Below are 16,857 nucleotides of genomic sequence, written 5' to 3' on the forward strand. Positions count from 1 at the left end.
CATACCTCATTACATTTACAATTTTTTTCTTTTATTTTCTTTGGTAATCTAAATCCCAATGACTTTATGAAACAATAACCCTCTATGATTGATAATTGTGTAACAAGTTAAATCTTAATTTATTTAAGCTCGCATATAGTAATAACTGCATTATTTAATCTTGCATATAGATTTAGATAGTAATCCAAAACGCTCCTTACCTCATATGCGGATAGTGGATAATAACCGCAATAACCGTGCGGAAGCAGATAATGATCATATAATGCGTATCCAAATATCTAAAAATGATAATCGCATTTTGCTAATGCAGATGAATAATTGCATCCGCATCCACATCCGCATTTTCATCCTAACCCCACGTTATTCATTCTTCTTCTTCTTCTTCTTCTTAATTAACCTCATTGTATTATGTTATTTTGGTCAATAACCTCCTCCTCCTTCTTCTTCTTCTTCTTCTTCTTCTTCTCCTCCTTCTTCTCCTTCTTTTCCTTCTTCTATTAATCTCATTGTATTATGTTATTATTTTGACCCCTTGTCTCGGTTAGTAATGCAATTTTTTGAGGATACTTTGCCCGCTTATGAGACATTCCCTAATGAACAACTTCTCAATCCCCTATACCTTGGTTTGTTGATATTGTGAACTATCTTCTCACTGGTCAAATGCCTTCGCATTGGACAAAGCAAAATAGGGAGATTAATTTGTAGCAAAACGTTCTGAGACATTTCCTGGTGAGCAGCTGATGAACATCTCCCAATCCCCTATACCTTGGTTTGCTGATATCGTGAACTATATTGTCACTAGTCAAATGCCTTCGCATTGGACAAACCAAGATAGGGCTATTAATTTGTAGCAAAACGCGCTATTATCATTTAGCAAATCTTTGTTAAGCCTCGCACATGCATTGTGTTATTTTGGTCAAGTTATAGATACAACTAATTTCTTTAATTATGTTTGTTAAGCCTCACACATGCCACGTTTACATTAATAAAAAGCACAAAACTTTCTAAATTGGTAGGTTGCCTAGGTGTTTTATTGTTTTGACGTAAGCATGGGATTAAGTGAAAGCAAATGTCAAGGCTAGTTCATAATATCGATTTGTTTTTTGCTTGTGGGCGAGATGATGTTGATTTTTTTTTTTTTTTTCTAAGCACATTATGTTGATTGTTGCTGTAATGGTTTTGTTGTTTTTTTTCTTTTCTTTTTCTGTTTACTTATACTTTTATTTTTCTTTTTTCAAAGGAAAATAGAGATCCACTTACTTGTTTAATTGTTTGTCATAAAAATTTCTCTGACATTGAAGCAATGTTCTGTTTATTTCGGCGTAAAATTTTTTATGGAAAATGATTTCGGCATTTTCTCATGTTAAGTGAGGGCAAAAATAATGGTCAACAGAAATCATTTTCAGTTTGATCGTAAAAGCCTCTTTAATTTTTGGAAAACTGTAAATCGTTTTTTGAATTTAAACTCTTCATTCTTGCAGGCACATTTGTAGGAATCCTCTACCGCCGGGCATTGGAGTTTGTTGGTAACCTGAATATACCGCGGAAGGTTCTCGTTTACCGGACTTCGGCGTCGGCGACGTCTTGCCACCGTCGCTGGATCCCTGCTACCGAAATCCGACTGTTCTGTGCCGGATCCGGCCAGTTGGGCGGAATTAGGAACAAATGGCCAGATTCCGGCCAAATTCGTCAGAATCCAGCCAATCCTAATTCCGACAAACCTGGCCAACCCAAATTCCGGCGAATCTGGCTGGAATCTTGCACAAATGGACGTTGGTGATTTTTTGCCGTTGTGATTTTTTCTTACGGGCCAAATGCCGGAAATTATTTTTAGGGAAATTATTTTTTTAAAAAAATAATTTCGTCGAAAATATTTTACGATGGAAACCATTTTACGTTGAAACAAACGGAGCATAAGTGATTTATTTATTTTAATTTTTGCTTAACTTATACAAAAACGTTAGGGATAATGCCATGAAAAATCCAATTTGTTGACATTTTATTTTAGTAGATCGACCACCTAATTAATTTCAATAATTTTTCTTTTCCATACATCTTTTTTTGGTTTATAGGAGGCTCAATAGACAATAGACCACCTAAAATCCTTCTCTCTTCGTGTCCACATTTTTTATTCAATTATACGAGATTTTATCAGTTGAACTTGTTAATTCTTTCACTTTTTTTTTTCATAGAATTTGAAGCCATAAATATTAGATTATTTTTGAATTGTGAGTCTTTTCTAATGTCTATATCTCTCTATGTTTTCAATTAGATTTTTCCCTTTTTTCAACATTTTCAAATTACTATATAACTAGCTTCATATTATTCACACGAATTTTTCGTTAATATTAGTAGTAGTGGATATTCTAGATTTTATTAAAGCACCTATCACCAAACCTTTAGAACAAAATAGATTTCAAAAATAAAAATAAATAAATAATAAAAAGAATATAAATTCGGAGTACAAGGTTGGGCCAAAGCCTAAAAGAAGAAGGAAAAAAAAAAAAAAACAAAGAAGGGAAGGGCTAGCCCATTCATGATGACTAGGGCCATGAAATTGCTTTAGCCCATGAGACTGTTATATTGAAAAAATAAAAATAAAAAAGGAAATTAATTTGAGCATGCATCTGAACCGTCCACATAATGTTACGGCCCCTCGGATTGCGAGTCCCCATGGACAAACGGTAGAGATGCAACTGTAGCGGTCCAGTAAGTCGGAGAGAGAAACAGAGATCACGCTCTGACTGAACCAGACCCACAAAATTTCTCATTGAAACTCCAATGGCAGACCCAAAACCAGAACCAGCAGTATCTCCAAAAGGTATATAAACTTTGAATCTCACTTTGATCATCATTTTGTTCACTCCCATATCTATATATATGTTATTTTTAATTAGAAATCTTCATTTTGTGTACTTGTTAATTTTAATTTTGCGAGACTACACTTTAATCTATTTAAAAAGTTGATCATAGGGATGGGCTTTGTGTAAATGAGTTCTATTTGCAATCCTATTCACTAAGAGTGCTTTGGGTTTTTGAAGATGTTTAATTTGTATCAATCTTAGCTCTGGCAATTGGGTTTTCTGTAAAACCGTTTACTTGCATGTATGATCCTTTTTAAGCGACTGTCAATTCTTATTCTTTCAATATTGATCAGTTTTCTCTGGTTTCCTGGTGTTGGTTTTTAAGGGATTCTAATGAAAAACTACCAAATTTATGCGTTCATTCTTTTTTTATCCAATGTTAGTTGAATCTTTATCCAAAAGATTTGTTAGTTAAATAGTTTGGCATCATGTGCTCCATTTGTTTCAATGGATAGTTTCTCTCCTAAGGGGAAGAAAAAAAAAAGAAGAGAGAGAATTCTGGAAATAGATATTTTCCTGAACTCATCTAAGGAAACATCAAACATGGTAAGTATATTTGCCCAAAGCTTCTTGGGGGTAGTCTCCATTGGATAAATGGAGCTTTAAGTTTAGTGTTTCTATGCTGAGAATCTTATAGCAATTGAATTTCATGCATGTAACCTTTGGAGTTAAAATAATTGAGTGTCTCTTTGTTTTTTTTCCAAGAAGAAAAAGATGTCAGAGCGCCGAATATAGTTGAGAGAGCTAAGGAAGAGATGGAAGCAATAATTCACACTGAAAAATCACCAAAACATGACAAGGAAACACATGGAAGGAGTGATGAGATTGACGAGAACACCCCGATCGATGAAGTCAAGGGGCCAAATGTGTTTGAACGAGTAAAGGAAGAGATTGAGGCCCTTGTTGAAGCAATTCATCCGAAGAAAGAATCCAAAAGTCATGAGTGATCTTATAAGTGAGAGGTGGGTTGAGCCTCTGTCGTGGGTTGAGCCTCTGTCATAAGAAGGTTTGAGAAATTTATCTGTCAATTGGGATCAGAAAAGAGGATTTAATATTGTATCATAACTGATACTTAATTTCTATGATATGTATGTTTGTTGCAATTTTACTATCCCGATGAAATCAATCGTGACTGAATTTTGTTCGGTTATTCCATTGTTCTCATTGACTACTGAAATTATTTATTTCCCTTTCTATCATGGTGGTAATTCTCTCGTCAGGATGAAAACATATGAGAAAAATATTCCATAATTCCTCAAATGATTATCATGTTATTTGGTATGTGATTCTATTGTTTAGGATATTTGGTTTGGAATTTTACACATTGAGACAAGTAACAGATTTTAAAGTTCCCAAATTGTAAAACCCATTGACAACCTTGCCATAGTTGCATTATAATATGTTTCACGTTGCAGTAGCCAGCTAAGATTAGTGTTAGATGCTGATACCAGTTTGGTATCATTCTTATAGTATAGGAGAAGCAGGAAGGGGTTGGTTTGATTATCCTAACCTTTGTTGCTTTTAATCACCTTAGTCAGATTAATAATTTAGTTGGAATCATCAATCTGGGTTTGTGTTTTATCACAATGCATACTGACGCCTTTATGTAATGTGTTACCTGTGGCAGCTGAGATTTACTTATATAGCTAGTAACTTGAAGCTTGTCAGATTCTAAACCTGCAGCAACTGATTTCTGATAGAGGGCTAATTAATTGTTGGATAATGTCATATGATTCCCTTCATCTGATGTCTTCAGTCTCTTATCATAAGTCGTAACCCACCAGGACCTAATAATATAATTGTCTGTACTTAGTTCAGATAAGGTATATAAACATTTGGATTTCTCAACAAGTTGAATGAGTTGGTATTTCTAGGAACTTGCTCCTACTGGCATTTTTGTGTATCATAAAATGGATTGCTCTCAGTTAATTTTACTGTCATTTGTGTGAGGGGCATCTCCTTTGATGAGTTCTGCTAGATGATAGAGTTTTGCCTTTAAATGTTCTATATGAAGGATGCATTATCTTATGTCTTCAATTGTCCAAAGATGCCATTGCTTGATTACCACATAGTTGATAGTGCTACAAAGTTAAAACATAGGATGGTCATGGCTTTGTATGAAGACTGAAACTGCGGGTAAATACTCTGTTTAACAGGCTTTTTAGGAGCACAAAAGTATTGAGGAAGAAGAACTAGGTGTGTGGAAAATAGAATTTGATGTTTGTCTATGTTGAGGGATTTTCTGAAAACTAGATATTCCAGTTTATGTATTTTCCCACTAAGCTCTTATATTAAGTCAATTTAATACTCTTCTCTAAGGACAATTTTGGCCCTCAACTCGGAGCTTATTATAGTTCAATCTTGTTTTAGAAATATTTCATAGTTTTGGCTTTTTCCTTTAACTTCCCGTACTCCAACCATTCCCTCTTTGACCTATGAAGTTCTTAATGGAAAAGCTACAATATTGCTCGGATTCTTTCTGCTGGGTGAGGTTGCAAAAGGAGGAATTTACACTAGCAATACATGCTTATAACTTATGTGATGTCAAATGTAGACTTTTTCGCACTGCCACTGAGAAGTAGGCAATTTATCATAGGATGGTAGAAGCAATTGTCAAAAGATGAAATTATCATGTAGTGTTTTCCTGAACTCTGATTTGTGCTTTGATTATGGGAACCTGGCAGAGCATGTATTGAAGAACACATGGTCATATAACAGTTAAGAGTGTTGTAAAATGGTTTTTGATAATTATAAAGTAGATGATGCTTATAAGATGAAAGAATTGTTCAATAACAAAACAAATAATAAGATTTGTTTGTGTTTGTGTTTTAATTTTTCTTTTTTCTTTTTACCTGGGCGTTTGATTGTGTTTGTCTAGGGATTTAAGATGGGTCCAATCGCTTGTGAACTCGGATTGCCTCGGCTCAGTTAAACTCGATTCGGTCTCAGTTCAAATAATAAATGAGCCGTTCATGAACACAATAATATGTTCAAATATTAAACGAGTCATACTCATATAAATTTGGCTTGGATAAGGTTGTATAAACTCATATAATTTCATTTTTACAATTTTTTTAAGTATTATTTTAATTTTGTAATAAAAACATCTTAAGTAAAATAGAATTATCTTCCTAATATGATAAATATAACTTAAATTATTGGTATTGTAATTATGAGTTTAATTTTAGAGATTTGTGTGTATGTATAGATATATGTGCGCGCGTACCTGTGTTTGTATATGTGTATATCTTTCAAGTTAATTTATTTAACTAACTCAAATGATAAAATTTTAGCGATAATTAATTAACAATTAGTATGAATTTACGAAAGATAAACAATCATAATATTTATTTTATATATTAAATTAATTAATTAATTGAGCAGCTCATAAATAAGTTGGTTCAAAAAACTAACGAGTTAAGCTTAACCATTTAATACCGGCTCAAAAACAGCCCAATTTTGTCACGTTGCAGCTATTTTCTGCTCCTGAATCAGAATTAGTGCTTTAGTACACAGAGCAGTCTGACAGATTTTGAATTGAGAATAGAGTTGGAGTCTTCTAATCTATAAAGACATGGCCGTTAACCTCAGTGGAAACTTATTTTGTTTTTCATACATGACTGTGCTTTTACCTTTTATTGCACTGGAGCAGAAGTTCCATTGAATTCATAAGAAACATGGAATTGCTGAGTATGAATTAAAAAGAAAGAAACATGAGCAGAAGGACGGTAAGAATTAAGAAATATATGGAGCCAATGCTGTCTCTCCTCTCTAAATCATATATATTATAGTTTGGAGAGTGATTCTTGAACAATTCCTTTCACGCAACTTTTACACAACATATTAATAAGATATGCACATGGTCTCACCATACATGGATCTCACTAATATGCCATAGTTGAGTGAAAGTTGGTGTAAAAGGGCTGTAAAAGTTTTGTAGGTGGAAGAGAGATGCACTGATGCAGGCTGAGTTGAGGCAGTGCAGCACAATTGACTAATCAAATCACTCAAGTCCCCCCACACAGGAATGAAGAATCAATGGGAAATTTCCAATTCCAGAGATCAGAATAAATGGGTGAATTGATGAGGAAAAACTTTCACAACAATATATATTATATATACATACCAAATGAATGTGGTGTTACACCAGATTAGCCACTGCACAGAGCATTGATGCTGGCTCCTATATTACCAGCTATATAGCCTAGAGAGAGAGAGAGAGGGAGAGAGAGAGAGCACTGGATGGCGCAATCAAGGTCTGCCTCTCTTGAGCTTGCTTCCCGAGGTTACTTTCACAGCTCACAGCTTCTTCACATCAAATCTTTACTTGCTTTTTTCTTTTATGGTACTTGACTGCTTGTTGCAATGTGTTGCTCTTGGTGAAAAATGTGCTTTTTTCCTCAATATCACTCGACATAAAGGGATAAACTATGGTCCCTATAATAATCCCTCTCCTTACCTTCACCTCTTTTAAAAAATATCGACCTTGTTGAACAAAAACATGAACAATACACAATAGTGCATTATATTGTTTTTATACTTTTTTTTTTTTTTTAATATTTTTTAATACCAATCAACATTAAAATATTTTTACCTTTTTCACTTTTTATATCACATCAATAATTTTTTATTACTATTCAAATAAAAATAATTTATAATACAAAACTTCTTTACTTTTTTATATAAATTCTTTTTACTTTATATCACATCATCACTTTTTATTAATTTCAAAATTAATAACTCACTACTCTGTTCTGTATATGTCTTTGCCAAACAAGCCCATCAACTTCAAAACATTCCTAATCTTTTTTTACTTTTTATATCACATCAATAATTTTTTATTATTATTTAAATAAAAAAATTTACTACAATACAAAATTTTTTCACTTTTTCATATAAATTATTTTTACTTTATATTACATCAATCATTTTTTACTTTCACTCATCCAAAAAACTTTCTCATAAGTGGAGGAGAGGAGGTTATTAAACGAGGCCTAAACAGGGCCAAAACTATATGGCATTGTTTGGTAAGAGATGGAGAGTTGGGTGTGAGAGTTGAAAGTAATAGATGTGATATAAAGTAAAAAAAAAATTGTATAGAAAAGTAAAAATGTTTTGTATTGTAATAAATTTTTTTATTTAAATAATAATAAAAAATTATTGATGTGATATAAAGTTAAAATATTTTAGAGTTAATTATTTTTAAAATAAATGAAGAGGTCGAAGAATTTATTTCACTAGCCAATCAAGCCCTATATGCCGGTGCTGTGTACTGTGTACTGTGCGGTGGAATCTATTACTCAATTGAATATGCTCATCTGGCGGTACCCAAAAAGCATATCTGGACCACCCAAATTCTTAATTGCCATTCTACTGATGGCCCAAATGGACGGCTCAGATTGGACGCAGGTACATTTTCCTTGTGTTCCCCACCCACCAACCTGCACAAAATGTTGACTCAAGTACACTAATTTAAATCTTTTAACTAACTCATTCAATTTTTCTACACTTCTGTAGTTCTATATCGTCTCAGACATTTGAGATGCTTTTTTCTTTCTACATATATAAATGGGTTCTCTGCCTCTCGATTTTTCTCTTCCTTTTATAGGAATGAGACTGTAAGAGAGAGAGAGAGAGGGAGGGCCCTGCAGTCTAGGCAGCTACAATTTCTTCTGATTATCAGCGATTATAGGGATGGGTCTTGCAGGATTTTCAGACCCCAAGAAAGGCAGCTGTTCTTCTGGCTAGTAGTAGACCTCTTCATATAGCCCTCTATTAGATTGATTTGAGAGAAAGATACAGAGTGTGTGTGACAGGGGTGGCTTGCGTTGAAGGGTAAGAGATATCAGGGAGAAGAGGATGAGAGGCAGATGAAACAGATTTAGAGATAAGAGAATCACTTGCTTGTGAAGCAAACATCTCTTTACCAAGGCTACATAGTTAAGAGAAGAGAAACCCAAGAAAAATAAGAGAGGTTCTGGCTTGTTTTTTGGGAAATGGAAATTTGTTCGGCTGCCTTTTCTCACCTCCTTATATCCCAGCAACACTCATGCATTGCCACCTAAAGTGCGGGTGGTTCAAATCTCTGTCTCTCTGTCTCTCTCTCTATAATTGCTATCATAATCACCATCATCACCTTGAGCTTTGAGGAATGAAGGGTAGATTTTATTGTTGTTTTATTATAGCTCTGCAAATAGTGAGTTGGGTTTCTGCAACAAGCAGGCCTTTTCCATCAAATGATAGCCTTGCTGCTCATCAACCAGGTGAGCTTTCTTAAAAAAAAGTCCCCCACTTTTTATTGCAATCATCATATCTATTTGGTTTAGCTCCATAGCTCCATTTGTTTTTACTACAGAAAAAGGAAAACCCTTTCCAACATAAAACAAATTTTTACCATGGCTTCACACATGACCACCATTACGAAAGATCCGGAAAGTTGTAGCTTCCAACAAAATAGAGAAGTTGCTCCTCCTTAATTCCAAGCTTCTGATAGCCTTTTTCCTTCCAACTTTCCATGCTTCTGAATGGAAACCTTTTTTCTGTTTCTGTTTTAACTTATTAGCATTGTTCTCTCTCTCTCTCTCTCTCTCTCTCTCTCTCTCTCTCTCTCTCTCTCTCTCTCTCTCTTACTTTTCACTAACTCTGCTAATTCCATTGCTTGGTCAGGGCCAGACCAGAGCTCCGAGACTTTAACAGTTACCTTGGATACAGAGGAGGTGACTCTCTCTCTCTGTCTCTCTCTCTGTCTCTCTCTCTGACATTTATGGGTTATTTACTGTTTTTTTTTCAAAGGGTTTGAAAAGGGTGAGAGGAAAGTTGAATAGAGAAGAAGTAATGCAGAAAGGAGTAAGGAAAATAGGGTCAAGTCCACCAAACTGTGAGCACAAGTGTTATGGGTGCATTCCATGTGAAGCCATTCAAGTGCCCACCACCAACAGACACAGCCATTTGGGCATCCAATATGCAAATTATGAGCCTGAGGGTTGGAAATGCAAATGTGGTCCTTCCTTTTACAGTCCATGAAGAATAATACCATCAGACATATCTTTCTCATTTCTCTCAATTATGAACTCAGAACATGTCCTCTCATTCTCATTGTACAATAGTTCTGTTTAAATTAGCCCAAAAAGAAATCATCATGCTTCTTCAGGTAGAGGAAGAAAAAGTTTTGACAAAGGAACCATCGGAATCGGAGAAAGTGATTTTTTTTTTTTTTTTTTTTTTTCTCGAAGTCAAGGTCAAGGTCTATACGTTGGAGAGTGTGTTGGGATTGAACTTTTAATATGTACTATTTATTAAATATCTATTTGTCATGAAACTTCGTGCCACAATTTCTTGCAAATATTCCATTTCATAAGATAATAGAGATGACCAACCTAAGTAGACAAATACAAAGACAGAAGTTTACTGCACAATAAATGTATTTATTTTATGACTTTAATGTGAAAATTAATTTTTAAAATATATATTATCCTTTTGAGATATGATACATGCACATCTTTTGTACATCATTTTTTTAAATTAATCATTGGATTTGTAGAACTCACATGTGAATTCTTGTGGATCTTACAAATTTAATGGTTGATTTAGAAAAGTGATATGTAAGAATCATTCCTCTATAAAATTTGAGAATATTTTATAGAAAAGTGAAAAAATTTTGTTTTGTAATGGATTTTTTATTTAAATAATAATAAAATATAATTGATGTGATATAAAGTGTAAAAAAGTTAGAATATTTTTTATTTGATATTTTTGAAAGAAGTGAAAAGAAAAAGATGGAAAAAGAAAATGGGTTGCCAAACTAGCCCGAATATTTTTTATTTAATATTTTTGAAAGAAGTGAAAAGAAATATTGGGAGAATGAAAATAGTTTGCCAAACTAGCCCAAACTCTTTTTTTGAGATGAAAATCATTTTCATGTCAGTGTCACACAAAATATGCATATTTGTTCCGCAAAAAACATTATTCAAAACCTAAGAACTCTTTTTATGAGGTGATATAGGAAGAAAAATGAAAGAAATGATTATGTTATACATTTCTTCTTGTCGTTCTTTGTACGGTATATTTGTAAATTCATAGTTAAATTTGTGAATCTTATAATTTCAATGATAAATTTAAAATTTTTAAAGGGGATGAAATGAAATGTATAACAGAATGATGTCTTTAACATTTCTCCTACAAAAATTTGCTCTTGAGAAACTACCAATTGCATGATTCAAAAGTTGGGTTTCCCTTATTTTTCCCACATTTTCTCTCAATTCCGATCTACCTCAATCTTAGGGTGTAACATATTTATTCAGGGGTGACAATTTGTATTCAAGTATCAGGTTTGGATCATATTGAAATATAGGTAAAAGATTATATATGTCAACTCTACTTTTACCCATTTGATTAAAAGGGTTAGACTTCGCAGCTCTATCTCGTTAATTTCATATTAGGTATGTATCGAGTTTGCGAGTTAGATTAAAAATTGTCAACCATAAATGTCGTATGTTGGGTTCAGACCGTGTTGAAGCATGTATACAAGACTATATAGGTTAACCCAATAATCTTCTTAATAGTTTAAAGATTATAATATTATTTCGATTGTTTGTGCTACATGAGGTGGATTGTGTTTGCCAAAAATTTGCCTGACGTCTAATACCAGGGTGAGAAATTATGATGAATTTTTTTTTTTCTTTCTTTCTTGGTTAAGATAGCACAGAATATGCTTAGTGCTAGGTTAAGATTTTTTTTTATTTTTTATTTTTTTGGGAGCCATTTAAGTTGCCCAAAATTCAAATTTATAACTAAGTACTAAGATAATTCACCCAAAAGGGGGGTGGGGGCGGCCTTCCAAAATTGAAAACTAAGACCAAATCCTAATATTACTAATGATGATTCTTGGACGACACAAGTCACTATAGTGGGCCTTGAAGGCTAGGCTGTGAGGACCTAAGTGACTCAAAATCATAAAACAATATAGCAAAAGAAGAAGAAAAGAAAAAGGGGAGAAATCATTTTTAGCCTTTTTATTATTATTATTATTTCATCTTATTTGAATTGAGTTTTTGGGTTTCTGATTTCAAGAATAAGATTCTTAAGTTTTGCCCGTGTTTTAAATAGGTTTTTCTGTCAGTTTATCATCAAAATTAACGGTTTGTCATTTGTTGCGTGTCTCATTTCACTCGTTAGCGTTCGCATCAACAACTCAATATTACTGACATGTCATCCAACAAAAACAAACAAAACAACATTGTTAGTACAAAGTATTATTTATTAATTTTATCTTCTTTTTATATATATACATTTAATTTTTTTTTATTAAGGGAACATGTGTAGCCCTTTGATTAGATACGACGTTGTAGAACAGTTAAAAATTTAACAAAAGGTGGACAAAATCTATTTAATAACAGTACTAACCTTAGGAAGTAAATTGATATAAAGTGATTCCCCATAAACTTCTAAAACATTTTTCCCTTAATATAATTGTAATCATCCTATTGATCTTCATTATCTTTGTTTATTAGTGGTACCATATGCATTGGTGACGATGGCTGATTATTGTAGCAAATTGATGAAGATTGTTTATAAAACAGGAAGTGCTAAATCCACCGTTAAAATGGTTGACACAATACTGGCCATTCGTTTATTTTCAACTCTCAACAGTCAACATGCTGTGTCATCGACCAATTGATCCATGATTCCTACCTCTTTTTCTTATAAAATACTAGATTAAATATTATTTAGCCCTATAAACGAACAGTCGTTTGTGATATAATATCATAAACTGACAAATCACATGATACGAGTAAATTTGACCAAAATATTCTGAAAATACCCTTAGAGAGCCATATCATGTAACTTGCCTTTTGGGTACTGAGGAAATTGTCAATTTCTCCCCCTGCAGACAACTGCAGCAGCTCAAATATATTTTTGTGGAGGAGCATACCAAGCCAGAGATGTGGCATTTCCATCATAGTTGCTATAGTACATACAAATTTCTAATTTTCTGTACTTGTACACACATTAAGCCCATAAAGAAAAACGAATGGACAGTGCTATCTTTGAAGAGGATGTACTCTCTGTAATACATTGGGAATACACTTTGCAGGATCCATGGTGAAGCTTCTCTTCTAAGACTTGCTCTTGAACTTCCTTTGAGCTTTCAAGTCCACCACAATCACAGAGATGTTATCCTTGCTTCCCTTCTGGAGGGCAAGCATTAGAAGGTAATCTGCTGCTGCTTGCGCTGCAGGATCGACTCCTGTGCCTCTTTCCACAAGAGATGCAATCCCATTCTTTTTGTGCCACACCAAAATCCGCTTTCGAGCCACTTCACAAGCTTCCTCATTTGACATCACATCCCACAACCCATCGCTGGCTAGAATAAGGCATTCATCATCTCTAGCTCGCGGAAGAAACATGACTTCCGGTTCTGGAATAATCCATGGTTTCAAATATCTGTCACCTGTAGGTTACAGACGAAAAAGAATGTAGAGACTTTAGCTTTTTGTTCATTTCATTTCAAGTCATTTCAAGTATGGTACTTGTTAAACTTTTGATGATGCTAGCCAACAGATCGCAATGCATTTTCTTCCGACAAAATAATAAAGATTAGGTACATATTGTACCCATTCATTTTCTATGACCGTTGTATCACAAAAGCCAGGGCATTACACTAAATTAAATCCCAGGGGGCTATCTTGATGTCCAAGGGAAATGATCAAGCCCATTAAGTCCTAGAGATTTTGAATACACAGTTTGGAGCTCAATATTAAGTCATCCACAAAATAACAAACAGAAACAAATTGATATCAATATCGGGAAATGCCCATTTCTTTTAAATGCCACTGACAGCATATAACTTTGCAAATTAACTAGTTAAGAAATTAAGTTCACGGATTAGGTTCAACAAATCATTAGGATTTTAGATATCCAAAAACACTTATCGACATTGCAAGAGCAGGGTATAAAGGAGACACACCAATGGACCTTGACATTGCAAGAACTCCAAGAACACGGTGACCATTCCACTGGATGACCTTGCCTCCAGATGCTTCAATCCTTGCGTATTCATCTTCTCTGTTTGGCTGGAAGAAAATTAAAGTATGAAAGAATATTAGATTTCCATGGGAGAGAGCTTTGATCCATAAAGGTGTACAGATAGCAGAATGAAAACACATGCCCTACTTTATGATCAATTGATAACGCCATGGCTTCTTTGCCACGACATAGGACTGCTCTTGAATCACCACAATTTGCAACTATGATATGGGATGAACAGATTAATGCAACCACAGCTGTTGACCCAACAGTTTCTGGTGCAACAGGCTCAGAAGCGTCCCCATTGCTTCCATTATCACCACTACCAACGGTTCCTCCAATCTCATTGTCAACCTTGCGAAAGCAACTAGTGAAAGTTTTCTCCCACTGCAGTTGCTGACTTGCCTCCATTCTTCCATTACTTAAATTGTCTGTAATGACTCCAACCTCTTCAGCCAAAGCCAAATGGATGCGCTCACTACAATAGTTTGCAACCTGCAAGAGGAGAACCCTTCCAATGAAGCTAACATGTTCATAATTCCAGAATTGTTCACCAACAGAAGATGAAGCATATGTTGTCATTTGTTTTGTTTATAACAGCTTCGATTACAAACATTCACAGAGGGAACTTTTGCAAAATCAACAACATCGATTGACAATTTCTAGACCTTCACTCTAAAGTATAAAATCGGGCTACATAAATCAGGTTATACGTAATAATAAAAAATCCTGTTTCAGAGAGTTGAGTCAGAATGATTGCATCCCATTGAGCAAACAAAATACAAACTAAAATGAAGGAATAAACATTTGGGAGTAAAAATGTACCTGAGAGCCCCCGTGGCCATCATAAACAGCAAAAAAATGACTAGTTACGTGGGTCAAACTCTGGTTCATTCCATCTATCGCACGATCTCCAACAAGCATTTTGATTGGGATTTTCATAAATCGAGGAACAGCAGCAATAGCATCTTCCATTTCTAGTCTTTTTCCACAAATAGATACAGAACCCCAAAGGGGAATACAGTTGAGCTCAAAAACACTCCGGCTGCCTCCTTTACTGACACTCTTCTCCACATGTGATGGGAAAACCACAGTAGAGTCCTTTAACTCAGATTTACTAGATATCTCTGAATCTGGGCTCACAGTTGCCACAATGAGTTCACCAGAAGGCACCTGCCCTATACTTGATTCCACTAAGATAATAGCCTTAGCAACAATCTGGGCATGACCATCCACAATATCTGGTAAGCTTACTTCATCTGCAACAGACAAGATTTCATCTTCCTCACTTTCCAGAATTACAGCATCGTTAGCAATTGAATTGTTTCCATTATTAGGAAACATCCCCAACAAGTCAGCTTCCTCTCTGCTATTGCCTTCAGGTGCTGACGTGGTTACCATGTTAGCTTCAGTCTTAGCATCATTGCAACATCCATAGCCACTAGAAACAGACTCTGCACACACCACCTTAGAAGGATCCAACAACAAATTTACTGTGTCTGTTACCAGCTTGAGCCGCGTGATTTCCACATGGGTGGCCATTCCAGAGTTATCACACATAGAATTACCTAAACTAAGAGTCATGGAAACTGCCTGAGACATCTCTTCCATCAACCTTCTCTGTGTGCGTACTAGACTACTGGTTACCTTTCAATCTCTACGTACTCACATAACTTGTTACTTTTCATCACCTATATCTCCTTCAATCAACGAACTTGGGACAAGGTTTGAAAGTATCAACAAGTACCTCTTTCATTGGAATTCAGTGACCACTAGACTCTCTACAGATATAGTTATATTGAACACAAATCAATACCACCAAGATCAACTTAATTATGGGTAGTGCAGAATAAAACAGGATTATCAGATCTGGTGGGGAGCAATGGAACTAATCTTCCAATTATAAATACTCTAACCATTCACAAGTACTTTGAGCAGGAGCAATGGATCTAATCTTCCAATTATAAATACTCCAACCATTCACAAGTACTTTGAGCATCTCAAAGACTCCAAAGCTTACCAAATTCCTTTCCTTCTGGCACAAAACTGACCACAGAATTCATAAATCCTATCCAGACCACCGACCCCTAAATAACACGCATATGAAAATGACCAAAATCCGATCTTTATCTAAAAAACCAAGAAGAAAAGGACATACAGTTCAGGGGAAATAACCTAGGAAAAAGGAAACCAATCACAGGAATACCCTAAAAAGGTGATCCCTTGAACTCATAAAACTTGCGTTTCCTGGATCTAAGGCAACCCATCAAAGCCTCTCTTGATATATGGGTCTTTTTTAACTTTCTTCTTCTTCTTCCAATCAACACACCCAGTCCCAAATCGTCAATAACCATCAAAGTCTCACATATAGAATTAAACAATTATCTGGGTATGCTACAACATGATCTGATTCCCTCCAAACAAAGGAAAAAACCACATATGAACTAGGAAAAGAAAAAAAACAAATTGAGGGTGCTTACCAGTTCGGAACCTGAAAATCTGGCCACTGCAGCCTCTTTCCTAGCTTTTTTTGCCTTTGTTTTCGGGTGTAGATGAGGCTTCGAAGCGAAAGAGAGAGTTGGGCGTGTGTAGATGCTTTTTACCATGAACTCCTTTTGGGGACACGTATACATGGGGATCATGATTCTCTTACATCATTGAAAGCTTTTTAGTCTGCGCTGGAGAGGAAAAACCGGAAGAATAGAAAACGTAGCAAGGATGGGAAAGGGAGACGACCCAAAAAAAATTGACATCAATTCTTTGTTTAATTGATAAGAAAAAATAAAAAAATTACATAAAAATAAATAAAAAAATAAAAAAATAAAAATAAAAATTACAATTTTCCAAGATATTTTGTCACAATAATTCGAGTACAAAATTTTTCAAAACATGATTCAGATTATTTATGGGCTTGTTATAGTTTATTGTGTGTCCAATAATATTTATTGGTTTTTTTTTTTTTGTTTTT

General features: G+C 34.6%; 3 protein-coding genes across 4 annotated transcripts; 2 read left to right on the plus strand and 1 right to left on the minus strand.

The window, feature by feature from the left end:
• The first annotated feature begins 2,635 nt into the window (after positions 1 to 2,635).
• Positions 2,636 to 4,063, plus strand: LOC133863979 (uncharacterized). Of its 2 annotated transcripts, none has more exons than XM_062300158.1 (2): positions 2,636 to 2,821; positions 3,570 to 4,063. In XM_062300158.1, the coding sequence occupies exons 1-2, from the start codon at positions 2,782 to 2,784 to the stop codon at positions 3,809 to 3,811; spliced, it is 282 nt and encodes a 93-aa protein (XP_062156142.1). In that variant the 5' UTR covers positions 2,636 to 2,781; the 3' UTR covers positions 3,812 to 4,063. The 2 variants fall into 2 exon arrangements, with proteins under 2 accessions (XP_062156142.1, XP_062156143.1); XM_062300159.1 differs by having other exon boundaries at positions 2,644 to 2,821; positions 3,573 to 4,063.
• A 4,326-nt stretch (positions 4,064 to 8,389) lies between these two features.
• Positions 8,390 to 10,054, plus strand: LOC133864989 (EPIDERMAL PATTERNING FACTOR-like protein 1). Its single transcript, XM_062301449.1, has 3 exons — positions 8,390 to 9,127; positions 9,531 to 9,580; positions 9,657 to 10,054. The coding sequence occupies exons 1-3, from the start codon at positions 9,016 to 9,018 to the stop codon at positions 9,885 to 9,887; spliced, it is 393 nt and encodes a 130-aa protein (XP_062157433.1). The 5' UTR covers positions 8,390 to 9,015; the 3' UTR covers positions 9,888 to 10,054.
• A 2,645-nt stretch (positions 10,055 to 12,699) lies between these two features.
• LOC133862905 (protein phosphatase 2C 50-like) lies at positions 12,700 to 16,574 on the minus strand. Its single transcript, XM_062298817.1, has 4 exons — positions 14,715 to 16,574; positions 14,037 to 14,384; positions 13,831 to 13,936; positions 12,700 to 13,314 (listed from the first exon to the last, which is right to left on the minus strand). The coding sequence occupies exons 1-4, from the start codon at positions 15,498 to 15,500 to the stop codon at positions 12,980 to 12,982; spliced, it is 1,575 nt and encodes a 524-aa protein (XP_062154801.1). The 5' UTR covers positions 15,501 to 16,574; the 3' UTR covers positions 12,700 to 12,979.
• Between the last annotated feature and the right edge of the window lie 283 nt (positions 16,575 to 16,857).

This window comes from Alnus glutinosa, chromosome 3 (genome assembly GCF_958979055.1).
Source record: "Alnus glutinosa chromosome 3, dhAlnGlut1.1, whole genome shotgun sequence".
Taxonomy (NCBI): domain Eukaryota; kingdom Viridiplantae; phylum Streptophyta; class Magnoliopsida; order Fagales; family Betulaceae; genus Alnus; species Alnus glutinosa.